Source organism: Camelus dromedarius, chromosome 12 (assembly GCF_036321535.1).
Source record: "Camelus dromedarius isolate mCamDro1 chromosome 12, mCamDro1.pat, whole genome shotgun sequence".
Classification (NCBI taxonomy): Eukaryota; Metazoa; Chordata; class Mammalia; order Artiodactyla; family Camelidae; genus Camelus; species Camelus dromedarius.
The window spans coordinates 41902353-41922272 of record NC_087447.1 but is presented as its reverse complement, the minus strand read 5'-3'; the positions used below and the strand labels follow the sequence as shown (position 1 = coordinate 41922272).

The 19920-nt window shown below is 34.9% G+C and overlaps 1 protein-coding gene and 1 pseudogene across 2 annotated transcripts in view; one reads left to right on the top strand and one right to left on the bottom strand.

Annotated features, from left to right (window-relative positions):
- Positions 1-19920, bottom strand: part of SBF2 (SET binding factor 2) — a 382774-nt gene that overhangs the window by 170944 nt on the left and 191910 nt on the right. For both annotated transcript variants that reach the window (XM_031460040.2, XM_031460041.2), the window contains exons 7-9: positions 3962-4094; positions 2796-2904; positions 674-787 (exon numbers count right to left, since the gene is read on the bottom strand). In XM_031460040.2, coding sequence (XP_031315900.2) covers positions 674-787; positions 2796-2904; positions 3962-4094 — 356 coding nt within the window. The remainder of the gene's footprint in view (positions 1-673; positions 788-2795; positions 2905-3961; positions 4095-19920) is intronic.
- On the top strand, positions 6794-8287 carry LOC116155433 (5-hydroxytryptamine receptor 1D-like; annotated as a pseudogene).

The following is a 19920-nucleotide window of genomic DNA, read 5'->3' as shown; positions in this document are numbered from 1 at the left end:
CAACAGATGACTGGATAAAGAAGCTGCGGTATATCTATGGAATCTATACTATACTATATGTAGTATACTATGGAATACTACTCAGCCATAAAAATAATGAAATAACGCCATTTACAACAACATGGATGGACCTGGAGATTGTCATTCTAAGTGAAGTAACCCAGAAAAAGAAAGAAAAATACCGTATGATATCACTTATATGTGGAATCCAAAAAAAAAAAAAAGACAAGTGAACTTATTTACAAAACAGAAACAGACTCACAGACATAGAAAACAAACTTATGGTTACCAGGAGAGAAAGGGGATGGGAAGGGATAAATTAGGAGTTCGAGATTTGCAGGTACTAACTAATACATACAAAATAGATAAACAACAAGTTCGTACTGTATAGCACAGGGAACTATATTCAATATCTTGTAGTAACTTATGGTGAAAAAGAATGTGAAAATGAATGTATGTATGTTCGTGTATGACTGAAGCATTATGCTGTACACCAGAAATTGATACAACATTGTAACTGACTAAAATATATATATATATACAAAAAATTTTTAAAAAGAATGTATAGGTCTCTTTTTAAAGTAATTTAAAGTACTGCCAATGATATTTAATTCCAATTACTTTAGTTTAGATTTAAATCAAGAGAAAAATACTATGAAAAAATATACCATACCAAAGAAAGAGCTGCTTGAGTCTGATGCAGAAGTGGTTCCGGAAGGGAAGAGAGGTGAATACATTCAGGAATTTTAATAGTGCCTCCATCCAAATCAGCTATGATTACATCTAACTGAAGAAGATAAAAAAATTAATCTGTAATTAATAAAATGTAGATTGACTTCCCAGTTATCATATATTTTCCAGTTTCCCTTGAAATTAGGTGTGGCACATGACTAAGTTTCTGCCAATGGAACATGAAAAGTGGTATGTACTAGGCATTCAAAACAGAAAGGATGTAAAGCCCTCTGGGCTCTCTTTCCCCTTCCCATGGCTGAAACTATAAACTGGCAGCAACCCATCCTTGAACATTCAGATGATGACAATGCCAGAGTGGATTCTAGTGGAGGAACAAGAAGTAAAGAAGTCTGGACCTTGAATGAATTCATGGAGCAAACTGGTCTCGCACAACGGAACACTTCTACAAACTGCTGCATGAATGTTAAATAAAATTCTATTTTGTTTGAGCCACTGCATTTTGCATGCTTTAGTATAGTAGGTCAGCCATATCCTAAATAACATAGTAATCATTGTAAGAGTCAACAAGCAAAGCCATTAGTATACATCAAAATGGTACTGTACAGGTAGTTAAAAAAGAAACTGATCTTTAGCATTTTACAACAGGCTATTTAAAAATAACTTACATAAAAATATAATAGAGAAACTAGCCAAGATTATTGAAGTTATTATTTTAATAATAGGATTAAAATTCAATCTAATTTATTTATTAAAAAGATAACAAATTCATTTTTGTCAACACTTGGTTTGTCTAACTTCCAGAGACCATTTATATTTAGTGGGAAAAAATAACCTACAAACCAGATGAGTATGTTTCTAAACAGTACTAATGAGGTTTTACTTAATATGGTTATTGATTTATACATATTTTATGTGATATCAAAGTTAAATAGGAACTAGATGTCAATATATAAAGTTAGGAAGAATGATTAATAAATGAATGAGGGTACTGTTTACAACTGCAATGTAGAATTGCCTTTTATCAGTTTAAAAGACACCTATGATTTGATTATAATTTTAATTATGTAGAAGTACCAACAGAGCTTACCTCTTTGCTGGCATTTGAAACTAAAACAAAAGTAGAATTACAAACTCTTCAGGACTGTGGATCACAGACATTACACAGCCCAACCTTTCAGTGAGAAATGCTTCTTAAACTCCCTGAAATGTGTCATGCAACTTGTTCCTTGCCCTCTACACAGTACCTGAGAGTACACTCCTCACATAAGGAAACCTACTCATCATCACTGGGCATCTCTATTAGCTGAATACACTTAAACTGAGCAGAAATTTGTTTCCATATCCACTATACCCACCAGTTTCATTTTAGCCTCTTTCTTTCCCGTGACAGTTAAGTATTTCTCTTTTATAGTACCAGGTTATTACCTGATACTATAGAGAAAATTCTGTTAGGGCCTCACAGGATATAATTTCTAAACTCCTGACATCCTAGATGTCCTTCTCTGAAGTGCATTTTTTTTTTTACAGTTCCTTTTAAAGTGCAGTACAGAGAACTAAATGTGTTATTTCCAAACTGGTTGAATGTAGAGTATTATTTTCCTTCTTTGGTACTTCCATTCATACAGCATTAAGAATAGAATAATTTGGTGGGGCTCATACTGAACTTGTATTCCACTAAAACCCTTCACTCTTTTGCAAATTCTTTTTGCTTTTTAGTTATCAGCCATTCAGCATTAACACAGGCCTCACTTCAAAATATGAATAAATTAAAGCAGTCATAACAAAAGTATAAATAGAATTCTAATTGATGAATAATTTTATCTTCCTTTCTCACATATAAGGCAAAGAATACAGAAAGATAAACTTGGTACACCAAAAGAAGGACATTCTAAAATATTAATGAATTCATTTTGTAAATCTCCTGTACTTGCTATAAAGGAAAAATTAATGCATTTAGATTTTTCAATGATACTTTTCTTCCAGTCAATCTTTTCTGCTGGGAATGCAATAGATCTGAAAATAGTAATTAGTTGAAATGTTATAGGACTCAAAGAAACATGATAAACATCTGACCTCAATAACTGGTAATTTAATATACTCACAAGTTCATGAACATCAGTTTTAAAGATAGAATGTACTCCAATAATGAAAGGTGTTGGGGAACTTAAAACTTCCAGTAGCTGAGCCGGGAGAATAGGAATATAAGGATAACTGGAAACAATAAAAATATATGTGAGATATATTTGTTCTTTTATAATAAAAACATTTTTCTTTCATTTTTATGCTATATAAATTTTAGATTGCCTATGTTTAGAAATTTTAGATTACCAATAATACTAAATTTTTAGGAAAAAAAGATTTAAAAAATATTCATGTGAAAGATATGACCTGATATAACAGGTAAAATAAATGGAACCCAGGGCAGCTTCCTTATCCCTTACCCCTCCTAGGCAAGCAGTCTCTTTAGGCTTTGTAAAACTGCTTGGAAGCATTCTTCCTTACATATAAATCTGACGTCAGATGCTAACACTGACTCCCTGATGGGACCTCTCCCTCAATACTGGTCATGATTTATCTATATAAAACAATCATTCGAATTGCATTTTCTATACCTGATTTTTATAGTTAGTAAGAATAGCAAAGTATAAAAATTAAGGTTTAGAATGCTCTCTTATCTAGGAGTTAAAAAAAAAATTAACCTCCTCATCCCCTCCCAAAGAAGAGACAAAAAAGGAAAATAAAGCCACATGTATTCGGCTTTGACAATCACCAACTCACGGTCACATATATATTTCTACTCCTTCTGTTCTCTTCCCTACTGTATTATCTGCAGCAAATCCCAGGCATCATATCATTTATACATAAATACTTTAGTACATATCTAAAGAAGATACAGGCTCTTTTAAAAATAAAACCTTTATATAATACCACTATAACCTCCCAAATTAATAATTCCTTAATATTAAATAACCAGACAGCACTAAAGACTTTTATCTCCAACTATATTCAAAGAGAATTAAATGTTGCTGACAATACTATTTAAATTAATTATTTTTTTCACTAAATAAATCAACATTCAATAATAGACAACTTGGAAAAGTTCCAAATGCCAGGCTAGATTTCCATCAGAACCATGACTCTTGTAACAACATAACTTTGTAAAATATGCCCTTGTGGTTCAAAACTGTTGTGCTATAATACTTTGACTGATTATCAGTAAGTAGTGCATAGTTTGAGAATAAATAAAAATACCAAATAAAAACTTCACCTATATTTAAGAGGAAACATTAGAGATTCCAGGGCTCTACAAGCATCGCTAAGTCTCTGGAAACTTGCAGAATGGAAGAGAACCTTATTCTCTGTAAGGACTGCACAAAAGAGGCTGAGGACATTTTGAATTCCTGAAAACACAAAGAACAAATACTTAACCAAATGCGTTTAATTTTTGTATGTGTAGCCAACAAACATAGAATGACATGGAATGAAAAAGCCAGTATTTTCAAAATCTGTGAAAAAAGTATTTGGTTAAACTTTAAATTCCATATAGCCTATAGGTATTTGTTTTCCCAAACTTTTGTTTGTCTTTATTCTTCAAATCAGTGTAACACTCATTGAACATATTAGTTATTTGGAAATGCACTATCACCTTCTTTTCAACTTCATCTTTAAGATCTGAACTTAAATTCCTGTTTCAGATACTTGGCATTGTTCTAATAACTTGTTTCCCTTTTAAAGACTATTTGTCTGATGTTAACATAACCACATCAGTTTTGTTGTTTAAATTTTCCTGGGATATCTCTTTTCCATCTTTTTACTTCAACCTTTATCTACTTCTTGGCAACAGTATATAGTTGACATTTTTAAAAAATCCAGGCAAACAACTTTTGTCTTTTAACTAGATCATTTAGTTGACTTATAATTCTTGTAATTATATCTATATATACATATAGACACACATTTATAATCTTATTTTATACTTTTATAACTTGTTCTACCTCTCTATTTTTTTCTCTTTATGATTTCTATTTATCCTGGCTCTTCTTTTATCTCCTCTGCTAGTATGGAATTTATAAGCTCTGTTTCTACTTTTTTAGTGGCAACTCTAGAAAAGGAAGAATGTATAACTATCAAAAATTGAAGTTAAATAAGTACATTGTTTCATATTTTCTCCTTTTTATTAATATATCATTTTTTATATCAGTTTAACCTCAATTATATGGACCCACTAAATCAAGAGTTCCCATTAGTTTTCTCAAGGTAAAATCTTTCATGTATCCATTTACCATGATTTGTTCCTTCATGTGACACATGCAAATTTCTTCTTGGCCTATTAGTAATTGCTATCCTCTTATCATTTCTAACTTATCCCATGTGATACACCTAAACTTATAGTTCAGGTTTTTAATCTTCTCTCATTTGGACTAATGTAAGAGTTTCATAACTAGTTTCCCTAATCCAGGCCTTGTTCAGACAGTTTCTAGAATGACAAGACATAAAATACAAGTCTGATTATGTCACTTTCATGCCTCAAACCCTTCAATAACTTCTTATCCTTTTAGGCAGTGATTTAAAATGTATTCTGTTCTGCGGAAGCAATATAGTAAGAGAAGCTTGCTTCAACTTGCTTTATATATTAATATTTAAGAGCCTCAGTTGGTAAAATGAGGATTACATTAAAACCTATCTTACAGGGTTGCTTATAAGGAAGAAATGAGATAATTCATGTAGTACTCAAGATAGCACCATGGTAGATAATCAAGATATATTAGCTGACATTATGATTATTATTGTAATTGTCATAGTTGTTACCATTAATTTCTTTTGAGGTTATGGTTTTGATGCTAAAATTGTTTGAAAGCACTTAACCTACAAGATTAAGTCTGAGCTCCAGGTCAAAATGCCTCCATGGTCTTACTCCTATCTTTCCAATCTAGTTGGAACCTCCCCCACCTATGTGGTCAGTACTGAACTAATCCAGCTCTTAGAACACTTCTTTCAGTTTGCTATCTTTTGCCCATGCTTCTTTTGCTCATGTTCTCTCTGCCTGATGTCCCCTTCATTAAAATGTGAGTTCCTCAAAGTTCCTTACACTGCTGTATCCCTCATACTTAGCACAGCATCTACTATATAGCAGGCGCTCAAGAATGTTTACTAAACTGATAAGCTGAAAGGTTTTGTGAGTCACTATTATAAGATGTTAAAACTTTTAGTAAAAGATGTCATAGAATATCTTTATAATCAGATAGGGAAAGCGTAAAATACACAAATCATAAGTGAAAAGACTGATAAATTCAACTATATTAAATTAAAAATGTCTCCATCAAAAAATAACATAAAAAATGAAGATAAGTCTCAGACTGAATTACCTAGAAAGTATACAAAAGAATAAGAGTCCAAAACATCCTTTTAAAAAGCCCCACTAAAATCAAAAGAAAAAAAGCAGCAACAGAAAAAAAACATGAACTTAAAATTTACAATAGAGGAAATCAAAATGGCTGATAAACATATGAAAAGAAGCTCCAACACTCTAATAATCAGAAAAGTTCAGCCTAATAAATTAATGAGGCATGATTTTAAACCTATCAAAATAGCCAAAACTGAAGCCTGACAATTCTAAGTTTTTATGAGGGTGGTAGGAAAAGGAACTATCATACATACTGCTGTGAGGAATTCAAATGAAGTTAAGATGCACATACTTAAGCGGAGCGTGTGGGAGCCACAGGGCGGAGGAAGGTGGGGATTGCGAGAGCAGGGGCCAGGGAAGAGCCCCTGGGACGGCTGGGCGGGTGGCGCCTGGAGCTCGGCTGGGGGGCACGGTGGAGATGAGGAGGCAGCCAGCAGGGAGATGAGGCGCTGCTCGAGATAGCAGGATCCAAAAGGGCGAGCCCGCGGTCCGCACCTGCGTGTCCGTGTCCGGGAGCGGGTTCAAAACGTTCAGTGTGACAGGAACCAAAATACCTCATGATGTATCAAGACAAACCTAGAAAGGCTGTGAGCTGTTAACTGGCCTGCCTCACTGAATCAGCTGATACTTCTTTTTGTCTCTAGTTTTGAAAGCTTCCCAGAGGCAACCTGAAATCCAGAATCTTCTCAGAATAGGATGAGGGAGATTCTGAAGTTCTCATTAAACACATTTCTCTCTCAAGCTTTGGAAGGAGCCACAATGCCAAAGGCAAGAATCCCAGAGCACTGCCTACACTGTTGCGATATCCTGATAAATGTCTAACAAATCCAGCTAAGCCTGACCAGTTGCTGGGCAAAGTTCCAGAACAATGAGACATCTTGGGATTTATCCGGTTGGGGAAAGACCTTTAACTCCCACGCAGCAATCACTTCAACGTGTTCTTTAAAGAGTCGAGGTCTTTGCAAGGTGGTCCCTTCTGATGGCAAGAAACAAAAGGATGACCTTATTCTGTGAGCTGGACAGCTGTGAAAGAGGGAGCTGTGTGTGTCTGAGTCTGTGGGAAGAGAGCCTCCTAGAACGTCCCCGCCAAACCAGTCAATGGAAGGCCTTTTCCAGGGGGCTCCTAACAGATCCCTGAATGCCACAGAACAGAAGCTTGGGATCCAGGGACCCTCCAAGCCCTCAAGATTTCTCTTGCAGTAGTCCTTTCCATCATCACACTGGCCACAGTCCTTTCCAACGCCTTTGTGCTTACCACCATCATCCTGACCAGGAAGTTCCACACTCCAGCCAACTATCTCACTGGCTCCCTGGCCATGACTGACCTTTTAGTTTCCATCTTAGTCATGCCCATCAGCATCGCATACACCACCACCCACACCTGGAGCTTTGGCCAAATCCTGTATGACATCTGGCTGTCTTCGGACATCACATGCTGCACGACCCCCATCCTGCATCTGTCATTGCTCTGGACAGGTACTGGGCCATCATGGACGCCCTGGAGTACAGCAAACGCAGGACAGCAGGCCATGCGGCCGCCATGATTGCCATCATCTGGCTCATCTCCGCCTGCATCTCCATCCTACTACTCTTTTGGCTGCAGGCCAAGGCTCATGAAGAGATGTCGGACTGCCTGGTGAACACTTCTCAGATCTCCTACACCATCTACTCCATTTGTGGGGCCTTCTACATCCCGTTTGTATTGCTTGTCATCCTCTACGGCCGCCCGGAACCGCATCCTGAACCCGTCGTTGCTCTAAGGGAAGCGCTTCACCACAGCCCAGCTCATTCCAGGCTCAGCGGGGTCCTCGCTCTGCTCGCTCAACCCCAGCCTTCATGAGAGGCACTCTCATTCCGCCGGTTCCTCTCTCTTTTTCAACCACGTGAAAATCAAGCTTGCTGACAGCGTCCTGGAGAGCAAGAGGATTTTGGCAGCTCGAGAGAGGAAAGCCACTAAAACCCTGGGGATCATTCTGGGGGCCTTCATCGTCTGCTGGCTGCCCTTCTTTGTTGCATCTCTGGTCCTCTCCATCTGCCGGGACTCCTGCTGGATCCACCCAGCCCATTTTTTACTTTTTCACCTGGCTAGGCTATTTAAACTCCCTCATCAATCCAATAATCTGTACTGTGTTTAAGGAAGAGTTTTGGCAAGCATTTCAGAAAGTTGTCCATTTCCGGAAAGCCTCTTAGTCTTATTTGGTGGTGACCTGTTATCTTTTATGTCCTGTAATCCAATTGGAACTGTCTTTTTTATTTTTCCTGAGAGTTGGGTTAATCCTGGTATCTTGGGTTTTGGTTCAATCAATAGAATTGTACAATGTTCTGTTTTTCCTGTTTTCTTCTTGACCTCAGCCACCAAAAGTTGGGCAGCTCTGTGAAAAGGGACAAGACTGAAGATGGCATTTATTATAATATTTTCATGGTTCATCCATTTTGGAAGGAATGTGACACATAGCATTTCCCATTGATGGAATTCAGGTGGAAAGCTGCCTAACTCTGTAGGTAGACCCCAGGCTCAAAGTGGGAGGCTTTCTAAGTTTTGTATACCGCTCCAAAGAGGGTAGATGAGATTAATGACCTGGAAAGAGAATTTGGAGTTGGTTGGAGGGATTTCCATTCTGGGTGGCACCTTGATTGGAAAATAACTCTCAAGTATTCCTTCCACTGAGTCCTTCTTAGATGGAGTCTCTTTCAGTTGTTCATGAGGAGAGATCCAGCGTTTAAAGTGCCAAAGATACAGAGTGACAGTGAGAAATTCAGAAGCCAGGGGCAGGGGAGTGGGATGGTTGGAACCAGATCAGCTACCCTGTGCCCATCCTCCCTCCCCAATGTCTCTGCACCATCTTAATGTTCTGAAGTGAAAACCTACAATTACCCCCAATGAAGTAGATTGACAAGATTTGTACCTACCAAGCTTTACAACATTTTGAACTTTTTTCCCTTGTATTGTATTTTTACATCCCATTCTCATTAGAGATTTCAAGGTGTTGAGTCTTGTCAAATAAAAAGCATGAGACATCAAAAAAAAAAAGATGCACATACTTGATGACCTAGTTATTACAGTAATTTCATTATTATTTATCACAGAAGCTCTCTCCTATGTATCCAAGAAGATAAGTATAAAAATAGACATTGCAGAAGTATTTAAGTAATGAAAAAAGTGAGCACATACTAAATGTAAGAATGAAAGAATAAATTACAGTAAAATCACACTATAAAATTATTAAGCTTCCTCTGATTGAAGATGTCAACTGCTGACTGAAACAAAAAATTAAAACTAAAAATTTAATATTCAAAATTTATAAAACTAAATAATTATCTGAAAATTTAAAAACAATTTTCAAGTGATAAGGATTTTGTGGGTAGGTTTTTAGTATTTATACTTGTGAATTTAAGATAGATTAAAACATCACTAAGACTTTTAGGATACCCTGACATCAGTGAAAAAAGGAGAGCTAGTGGCTAGTGCTACATACATCAACATGAATAGCTCTCCCTAATATAATACTGAGGGAGGAAAGTAAGGTATATAGTGATTCTATAGAATGATAGCATTTATATTTTGCTTAAAAGTGTACAAAGCTCTACTATATATAGACAGTGATATAAAGACATACAAAGTGTAAATAAAGGTATGGCTAGGACTGAAAACACCAAATTCGGGAGAGTATTTATCTCTGGGAAGAGTAGGCATATATAAGAGGTTTCAAATATATTTATGATGTTATATTTATTAAACTAGACCACAGATACATAGATTGTTTACAAATATTTCTTTGGAAATAATTTAAAGTTTATAGAAAAGTTGCAAGAATAAGAATAGTGCACAGAGCACCCATCTACCCTTTACCATGATTCATCTATTGTTAAACTTTTGCTCCAATTGCTTTAACATTTGTACTCCTGTGCTAGGATGCCCTCTCTGACTCTTTCTACACTACACAATTTTTTTTTCGAGGAATTGGAGTGTAGACATCATGATTTACCCCTAACTACTTCCATCTATTTTTCCTAATAAAGATATCTTAACCAAATAATTATTATCACTCTCAGCAAATTTAACTTCATCACATTATTTTAAGTCTAATCTTACAACCGTATTCCAATTTTTGTCCACTGACTCGATGATATTCTTTGGAGCTTTTCCCCTACAGTCAGGATTCATTCTAGGCTTGATATTCCACTTAGATGTCTTGTTCTTAAATATGGAGCATTTCTACAATCTTAAAGAAATTTTTTTTAAGAAATTTTTTTACTGAGGCGAAATCACATAACATAAAATTAGCCATTATAAAAAGAAAAATTTATTGATTTGCTTACTGAAACATCCTTGGACCCCATGAATAAATCCCACTTAATTATGGTGTATGACCCTCTAACATATTGTTTAATTTGGTTTGCTATATTTTGTTGAGGATTTTTGCATCTATGTTTATTAGGGATGTGGGCCTGCAGTTTCCTTTTCTTGCAGTGTCCAAGTCTGGCTTTGGCATCAGGGTAATGCTGGCCTTATAAAATGAGTTTGGAAGTGTTCCCACCTTTTCTATTTTTTCAAAGAGTTTGATTGGATTCACCAGTGAAGCCATATGGTCCAGGACTTTTCTTTTTGATTATTGATTCAATCGCCTTACTAGTAATTACTTTGTTCAGATTTTCTATTTCTTTATCATTCCATTTTAGTAGGCTGTTTATTTCTAGGAATTTATTCATTCTTCTAGGTTATCTAATTGGTGGTGTGTAATTGTTCATAGTAGTTACTTATGATCCCTAGTGTTTCTGTGGTATCAGTTGTAATGCCCCATTTCATACCTAATTTTATTTATTTGAGTCTTCTCTTTTTTTTCTTAGTCAAGCTAGAGATTTGTCAATTTTATTTATTTAAAAAAAAAAAAAAGAACAGCTTTTAGTTTCATTGATCTTTTCTATTGTCTTTCTACTTTCTATTTCATTTATTTTGGCTCTGATCTTTGTTATTTCTTTCCTTCTACTATCTTTGGGTTTCATTTGTTCTTTTTCTAGTTCTTTGGGATGTAAAGTTAGGATGTTTATGTGAGATCTTCCTTTTTTCTTAATGTAGATATTTATCACTATAAACTTCCCTCTTAGATCTGCTTTTGCTGCATCTCATAAATTTTGGTGTTTGTGTTGACATTTTCATTTGTCTCATGATAATTTTTATTTCCCTTTGATTTCTTTATTGATCCATTGATTGTTCAGGAGCATGTTGTTTAAACTCCACACATCAATGAATTTACAAGTTTTTTTATTATTATTGATTTCTAGTTTCATACCATTCTGGCTGAAAAACATGCTTGATATGATTTCAATCTTCATAAATTTAAGACTTGTTTTGTGTCCTAACTTACGATCCATCTTGGAGAGTGTTCCACTTGTGCTTGAGAAGAATGTACATTCTGCGGCTGTTGGATGGAAGGTCTGTTAGGTCCATCTGGTCTAATGTATTGTTTGAGTCCTATTTGCCTTATTGATTTTCTTTTTGGATGATTTATCCACTGTTAATGTGGGGTGCTAAAGTCCTCTACTATTACTGTATTGCTGTCAATTTTTCCCTTCAGATCTGTTAATATTTGCTTTATACATGTAGGTGCTTCAGTGTTGGGTACCTAAATATTTATAATTGTTATAACCTCTGGCTGAGTTGACTACTTTATCATTATATAATGACCTTTGTCTCTTATTACAATTTTTGGCTTAAAGTCCATTATGTCTATATCAGTATAGCTATCTGTGCTTTCCTTTGTTTTCTATTTGCATGATATATATTTTTACATACCTTTACCTTCAGTCTTTATGTGCCATGAAAGCTGAAGTGAGTTTTTTTCTTTTAGGCTCTGGTGAGGACAGCAGTCAGCACCTAGATTCATGCTAACTAGAATCTGAACTTTGTGAAGTATTCAGTCACATACCTTTTAGGGAAACATGGGTGTTTTTGTCTGCTCCCTCTGCACTGAGCTCAGAGGGATAACCACGGTGACTGCTCATGCATTCATTAAGAACTGCTTTGTTTGCTATAGTCCTGTGGGACTCATGAATGCAACTTCTGTTGGTTTTCAGAGCTCGGAGTTTGGGAAGACCATCCCTCAGGTGAGAGCCTTAAAAGTTGGTGTGCAAGATGTGTTGTCCAAACCCTTGCAGGGAGAAGCTGGGAGCTGGGGGTTCCCTCTCCATTGTATGGTGCTGTGCCAGGAGTGAGGTTTATGGCAAGAGTGTATCTCAATATTTCCGACCAATTTCAATGTGGGTAATTTTCTCAGGAGGCCAAAGTATAGGAGTCACTCAACTAGTTTCTGGATTTCTCTCATAGGGAATTGCTCCAAGTGTAGCTGTCTGTGAAACAGTGAAATTCAGGAGACTCTTATGTTGCCATCTTGGTCTGAAGTCTCATCTAGCCATTCAATGACTCTTTCATTGCCAAGATTTTCCTGTTAATTTATGGCTGGTCTGCCGCTACCCTCAAAGAGGATTACAACTTCGACAAGTAGGGTCAGAGACTTCTTCCTTTCATTTCCTACTGTTCAATACTATTTTTACTGACAATGATGTTGTGGGCTTAAGCTTTCCACCCTTTAGGCATCAAAGCTGCTGGTTTTCTGGCCAGCCCCTCCCTGGTAAAACTATTTGTCACTGACAGAGCTGACATTTGGGAAAGATGGGAGCAACCCCAGGTAAGAACAGTGCAGATTTCTACTGTTCTTATCCAAAGTTCTAGCATGAATAAATGCTTCTGAGTTTGTTGTTTGCTTTTAGTCCATTTCCAGAGCACTGTAATAGTTGTATTCAACAATTTTTGTCTAGTTTTATACTGGTTCTTAGGGGAAAGGAATTTCTGAACTCTTCACACTGCTGTACTCAGAATTACTGTCCCTGGTAATGTCAATTTTGTTCGCCCAAACTTTTGTTTAATGAGGTCTAATTTCTCCAATGTGTACCTCATATTTTCCCTTGCAACTAATAAGCAATCTGCGGTCAGACACTTTAGACCATGCAAATACCGTGTTCCTCACCAAAATTTCTCCCTAGATTTAGCATTTTTTGAGTTACTGCATAAATCAGCCTTCACTATAATGACTATAAAATGATTTCCCAAATCCAGCACTTTCTCTGCCAAGGGCAGGTTCATGAAGAATTTGTATATCTTGGGAAGGAGTCTAAGCTTTTTTTTCTGAAGACTGAGGAAGAACATTTCCCTCTCCATTCCTACCTGAACCCTTTGTAATCCCCCACAAAAAAGATAATCCATCAGAAAATAAAGTTCACAGTCCGCATCAATTAGCACTAGAAAAATTGCAAAGAAGGAAGAAGGCATGCAGTTGTAAGGGACTCTATCCTACATATATCATTAAAAACAATCAATTTGTGATATCAAGGGGTGAAATATTACACTATATTCACTAAGAAAGTAATGTATTAGAAATGAGCTAGAGACAATATTCTAGTGTTTCAAGGGCAAGTTTTTCATTATCCAGAAAATTATTTAACGTAATATAGAATAACTTACCCATGACTAACTGAAGTATTGCTTAAATTTTATATTTTTAAATATCATCTGCTTTCTTAGTTTTTAGATAATTCACAATATCAAATATTTTAAGAAATTACATTAAGTTTTTGTTCCTAACCAGCGACACTTGTTGCTGTGTTCGTAGCTACAGTTATTTAGAAATTCAATTTCCTTGAACTACTAGTCATAATCAGTCTTCTACTTAACCTTGAATTGCTTCCTAGTCTTCGGTAGCCAATGTCCATACAAAGCTACACAACAACAGTAGAGAAGATGATATGAAAACAAACATTCCAGTGATAATTACTACTGATTTAACTACAACAGTACATACACATCCTGTTGATTATTCAAATAGTAAAACATTCTGAAAAATTACTTCCTGATCTTAACTTTTCTTTAGGGGTTAAAGTTCTAAAATTCATAGCATCAAACATTAACAAATGTATTTGTTTCCTGTTTTGAAAAAACAACACCAAAAACTTTTCTCCAGAATCTTCCCCTTCTGTGAATAATGTATGTTGCATAAATAGAACACTGTGTCTCAGCTTTCAAATGGGCAAATTGAGGAATTAAAGGCCATGGTTTTCAAAACAGGCTATATTTCAGAAAGCATTAAACAATTTATTATAGTTCTGTCAACCCACAATGGAAAAAAATTTTAATAGTCGTCAAGGCTTAATACAAGTCATAAAAAATGAGATTTCTCATTCATTTGATCAACAGTTGTTGAATAGCTACTGTGCTCCAGGCACCAGGAGTACAGTAATGAAAAACAATATTCCTACCCTCACAGATTAACTAAAGCTTTATATAGATAATATAGTCTAGTTTTGTAACTATCACCGAGAAGCAAAGTTTAATACTTGTTAAAAATTCAGTATATTATTTCCAAAGATGTTATAAATGGAAATCTTCTAAGTAAAAATTAATTAAGAAATGTAACTGAATTCAGCAACTGTACATAGGTATATTTTAGTGGTTACAGACAGGGGCTTACTCCCTTGAATGTGACATGAATTAAATACACTTTACATGCTTATAAGTAGAGTTCAGCAATGTGGTAATCTTCACAACTCAGTGAAGTTGGCAGATTGGTAAACAAATAGTTAATATGCAACAAAATAGACCTGTACAAAATGCTACAGAGCATAGAAAAGAGGATAATTCATCCTGCCACCATTTGTAAACTGCATACTTAACTACTGGAATAATCACATTTTATAAGAATATTAATCTCTAAAGTGCTTAAAGAGCAAAATGAAATTTTAGACAAGAACTTTGTGACAATGAAGGATAATAGTTAATGGCTATCTTGCCTCAAAGCATTTGCGTTCATTAAAAAATAACTCAGTTCAAAGACAGAGGTAGCTATTTAATGATAGCATTTAAACATCATAAAAGGAAAATGGAGAAGAGTTTTTAATCAGGATTCTTCCGAATTATCCTCAAATGATATCATGTATCAAACACATACTTTTTTTATGTGTAATTCTAGCAAGCGTAGTACACTAGTCAACAAGTACCCCATTGGTCAATGACTGTCAATCTTTATTATTTTAAAAATGGCTTCCTTTACAAAACCAGCATAAATATTTAATGTTTAATTTTTTTTTAAAGCAAGCAATTTCCTAATAACATTCTGACTACTTCTGAACACTCAAGCTTCATCAAACATCTTAGTATTTAATGAAGGCCTTTCATGGCTCTATACCACTGCTTACGTTCTTTCTGCCTGGGATGTCCTTTTTCCTCTTTTATAGCTAGTAAGAGTTGGCTCTTGGTAGCTCTAGTATTGCACTAATTACACTGTATTATTCTTGGCATTCTATTATTGTGCTAATTATATTGTATTTTAATTTTTAAAACATATCTGTTTTTCCACTAGTTTTTAATTCTTTTGGTGTTTACTACAAAAAAATTAAATTGAAAGTCTTTCCTAGAAATCCTTAGAACCATGGAATAGAGTACACATGGTAATAATTTTTTTCAGAAAAGTGCTCCAGAACAGAAGAGTGAGAAGATTTAATTTGTTTCAAATCCCCAAGACAAATACCTAACATTCAAGCTGTCAAAAAATGATTAATTATAAATATAGTTACAATAAAACACTAAAAGTCCTATTTCCTCCTTTTCTACCTAGAGCTCAATATGCCATTCATAGTAACTAGTCTAAACCCTTGTGCACACAAATTCTCCAACTATCTTTTTAACTACATATTTTGAGAAAGAAAATGACACTTCATTTTTTCCCATTATAATTGAGAATAAGATTAAACCAAGTAATAGTGCTATATGAAAAAGCTAGGAAATCAAATGAAAATAGCATTATGATCCAAGGCACTAGATACTGATCATTTAAGGAAAAAGAACAAAAATTTCTACAATTGATGCATTAATCATGTGGTTCATAAATTTACCAATCAATATATTCTTCTTAAATGTGTTACCTTTAAAGAGAACAATTTTGCACAACCCAAGCCTTCACTCTTTCCTCTGGCATTCTTCTCCTATTTTAGGAACATAAATTATTCTTGATACTCTTATAAAAGTTAATGTCACTTCAAGAATAATTGTATAGCATTACAGACAGAAGTTTTTCCAGAGGAAGGCAAAAAGAGAGGATGTCAAAAATTTTCCCTTAAAATTATTAATAATTGTTAATTGTTAAATGTTTTTAAATGTTGTTAAAATCTCCATAGTACCTCAAACCACCTACAGATTCAATGCAATCAAAAGTCTTAGAGAAGTCTCTTCAGCAAATGGGGTTGGGAAAACTGGACAGCAGCAAGTAAATCAATGAAGCTAGAACACTCCCTTACACCATACACAAAAATAAACTCAAAATGGATCAGACTTAAACATAAGACAAGATACAATAAACTTCCTAGAAGAAAATATAGGCAAAACATTATCTCACATACATCTCAAAAATGTTCTCCTAGGACAGTCTACCCAAGCAATAGAAATAAAAGCAAGAATAAACAAATGGGACCTAATGAAACTTACAAGCTTGTGCACATAAGTAAAACAAAACGACAACCTATGGAATGGGAGAAAATTTTTGCAAATGAAACTGACAAAAGCTTGATCTCCAGAATATATAAGCAGCTCGTATGACTGAATAAGAAAGAAACTAACAACCCAACCCAAAAATGGGCAGAAGACCTAAACAAGCAATTCTCCAAGGAAGAAATACAAAATAATCAATAGGCACGTGAAAAAATGCTCAGTATCACTAATTATCAGAGAAATGCAAATCAAAACTATGATGAGGTATCACCTCACACCAGTCAGAATGGCCATCATTCAAAAGTCCACAAATGAGAAATGCTGTAGAGGCTGTGGAGAAAAGGGAACCCTCCTACATTGCTGGTGGGAATGCAGTTTGGTGCAGCCACTGTGGAAAACACTATGGAGATTCCTCAAAAGAGTAGGAATCGACTTACCATATGACCCAGGAATCCAACTCCTGGGCATATATCCATAAGGAACCCTACTTCAAAATGACACCTGCACCCCAACGTTCACAGCAGCACTATTTACAATAGCCAAGACATGGAAACAGCCTAAATATCCATCAACAGATGACTGGATAAAGAAGAGGTGGTATATTTATACAATGGAATACTATTCAGCCATAAAAATGACAACATAACGCCATTTGCAGCAACATGGATGTCCCTGGAGAATGTCACTCTAAGTAAAGTAGTAAGCCAGAAAGAGAGAGAAAAATACCATATGAGATCGCTCATATGTGCAATCTAAAAAAAAAAAAAAAAAAAAAAAAAAAAGAAAAGAAAAGAAAAGAAAAGAAAAGAAACATAAATACAAAACAGAAACAGATTCATAGACACAGAATACAAACTTGTGGTTGCCAAGGGGGCGGGGGGTGGGAAGGGACAGACTGGGAGTTCAAAATTTGTAGATAGTGACAGGCATATGCAGAACAGATAAACAAAATTATACTGTATAGCACAGGGAAATACATACAAGATCTTGTGGTAGCTCACAGCAAAAAAAAAAATGTGACAATGAACATATGTATGTTCATGTAAAACTGAAAAGTTGTGCTCTACACTGGAATTTGACACAACATTGTAAAATGACTATAACTCAATTAAAAAATGTTTAAAAAAAAAGTCTTCGGGAGGGGGGTAAAAAATTCTAATGATATTTTTCATAGAAATAGAAAAAAAATCAATCCTAAACTTCATTGGAAACAAAGTCCCTGGATAGCCAAAGCAATCCTGAGAAAGAACAAAGCTGCAATTATCACAATACCTGATTTTAAACTATTACAAAGCTACAGTAATCAAAACAGTATAGTATTGGCAGACAAACAGACACATAAATCAATTAAATAAAATTGAGAGTGTAGAAAGAAACTTACACATACACTATCAACTAATATTTGACAAAGAAGCCAAAAATATTCATTGGGGAAAGGACAGTCTCTTCAATAAATGGTGCTGGAAAAATTGGATAGTCACATGCAAAAAAATGAAATTGGACCCTTACCTCATACCATTCAAAAAAAAATGAAATGGATTAAATATGTAAATGTAAGAACTAAAACTATAAAACTATTAGAAGAAAAGAGGGGAAAAGCTTCCTGACCTTGGTCTTGCCAATGATTTTTTGGTACGTGACACCAAAAGCTCAAGCAGCAAAAGCAAAAATAAACAAGTGGGACTACACCAACTAAAAAGTTTCTAAACAGCAAAATAAACAAAATAAATAGGAAATCTATGGGATAAGAGAAAACATAGGCAAACCACCTATTTGGTAAGAAATTAACATCTAAAATATAAAAGGAACTCGTACAACTCAATAGCCAAAAAAAAAAAAAAAGTAAAAAGTAGGAAAAGGACTTGAACATTTTTCCCAAAGAAAACATATGAATGCCAAAAGGTATATCAAAAGATGCTTAACTTCACTAATCATCAGGGAAATGCAAATGAAAACCACAATGAGATACCATTTTATAAGAGCTTAAATAAGTATTATCAAAAGAGGAAAGGGAATTCTTGTGCTCTGTTGGTGGGAATGTAAATTGAACAAGGATGAAGGAAAATGTCATGAAGTTTCCTCAAAAAAAATGAAAAACAGAACTACCATATGGTCTAGCAATCCTATATAACCAAAGGAAATGGAATAACTATCTTAAAGAGGTATCTACACTCATGTGTTCATTGTAGCATTATTCACAACAGCCAAGATATGGAAACATTCATCTGTTGTGTCCACCAACACATGAATAGAAAAAGAAAATATTGTATATATAATACAATGGAATATTATTCAACCATAAAAAGAAGGAAACCCTGCTTTTCATGACAACATGGATAGACCTTGCCTGCACTATGCTAAGTGAAACAAGCCAGACAGAGAAAGAGAAATACACTATATTCTCACTTATATATGGAATCTAAAAAAGCTGAACTCATAGAAATAAAGAGTAGAATGGTGGTTGCCAAGGCCTACGTGGTGGCAGAAGTGGGAAGCTATTGGTCAAATGGTATAAATTCCAGGTATAAGATGAATAAATTCTGGGGATCTAATGAACAGCATGGTGACTATAATTAACAACACTATATTATACACTTGAAAACTGTGAAGGGAGTAGATGTTAATATGTTATCAGCACATACACAGAAATGACAGTTACGTGAGGGATACAAGTGTCAACTAATCTTATTGTGGTAATATTTTGCAATATATATAAGCATCAAATCATCACACTGTAAACTTTGAACTTACATGTTATCTGTCAATAATATCTCAATAAACACAGATGATACATGACTAATTTTGTTTTACTATGGAAACAGAGGAATGATGGCTAGGCCCAAGATTATTTTAGTCTGTGACTTTAAAAATGTCTAATAAATAGTATACTACAAAAACTGGGAAATAACTATTCTAAAACTAGTATGTAGTTAAAATCCAAATTATAAGTGAACATATATGACAAAAACTGTCATGAGAATTTCACAAAATTATTTGGGTCAAGGAGGGATACCTGACTTAAACAGCTATAGACGAGATTAAACAATCAGAGGGGCTATAAAAACCAGTTCTTGTGAATACAATCTTATTAACATAAAAAACCCCCCACAGTTTTCCACACTTAAAGCACAAATGTTCAGGTAACAAAAACAATTCACACAGACTACAAAAAGATACAAACAAATAAAATAGAAGGCAAGTTGGAGACGAAGGTGGCTAACAGAAAATATAAGGAATGAGATAGATGATGGCAGAAGTCCACATAACTATTTCAGGCCAACACAGAGAC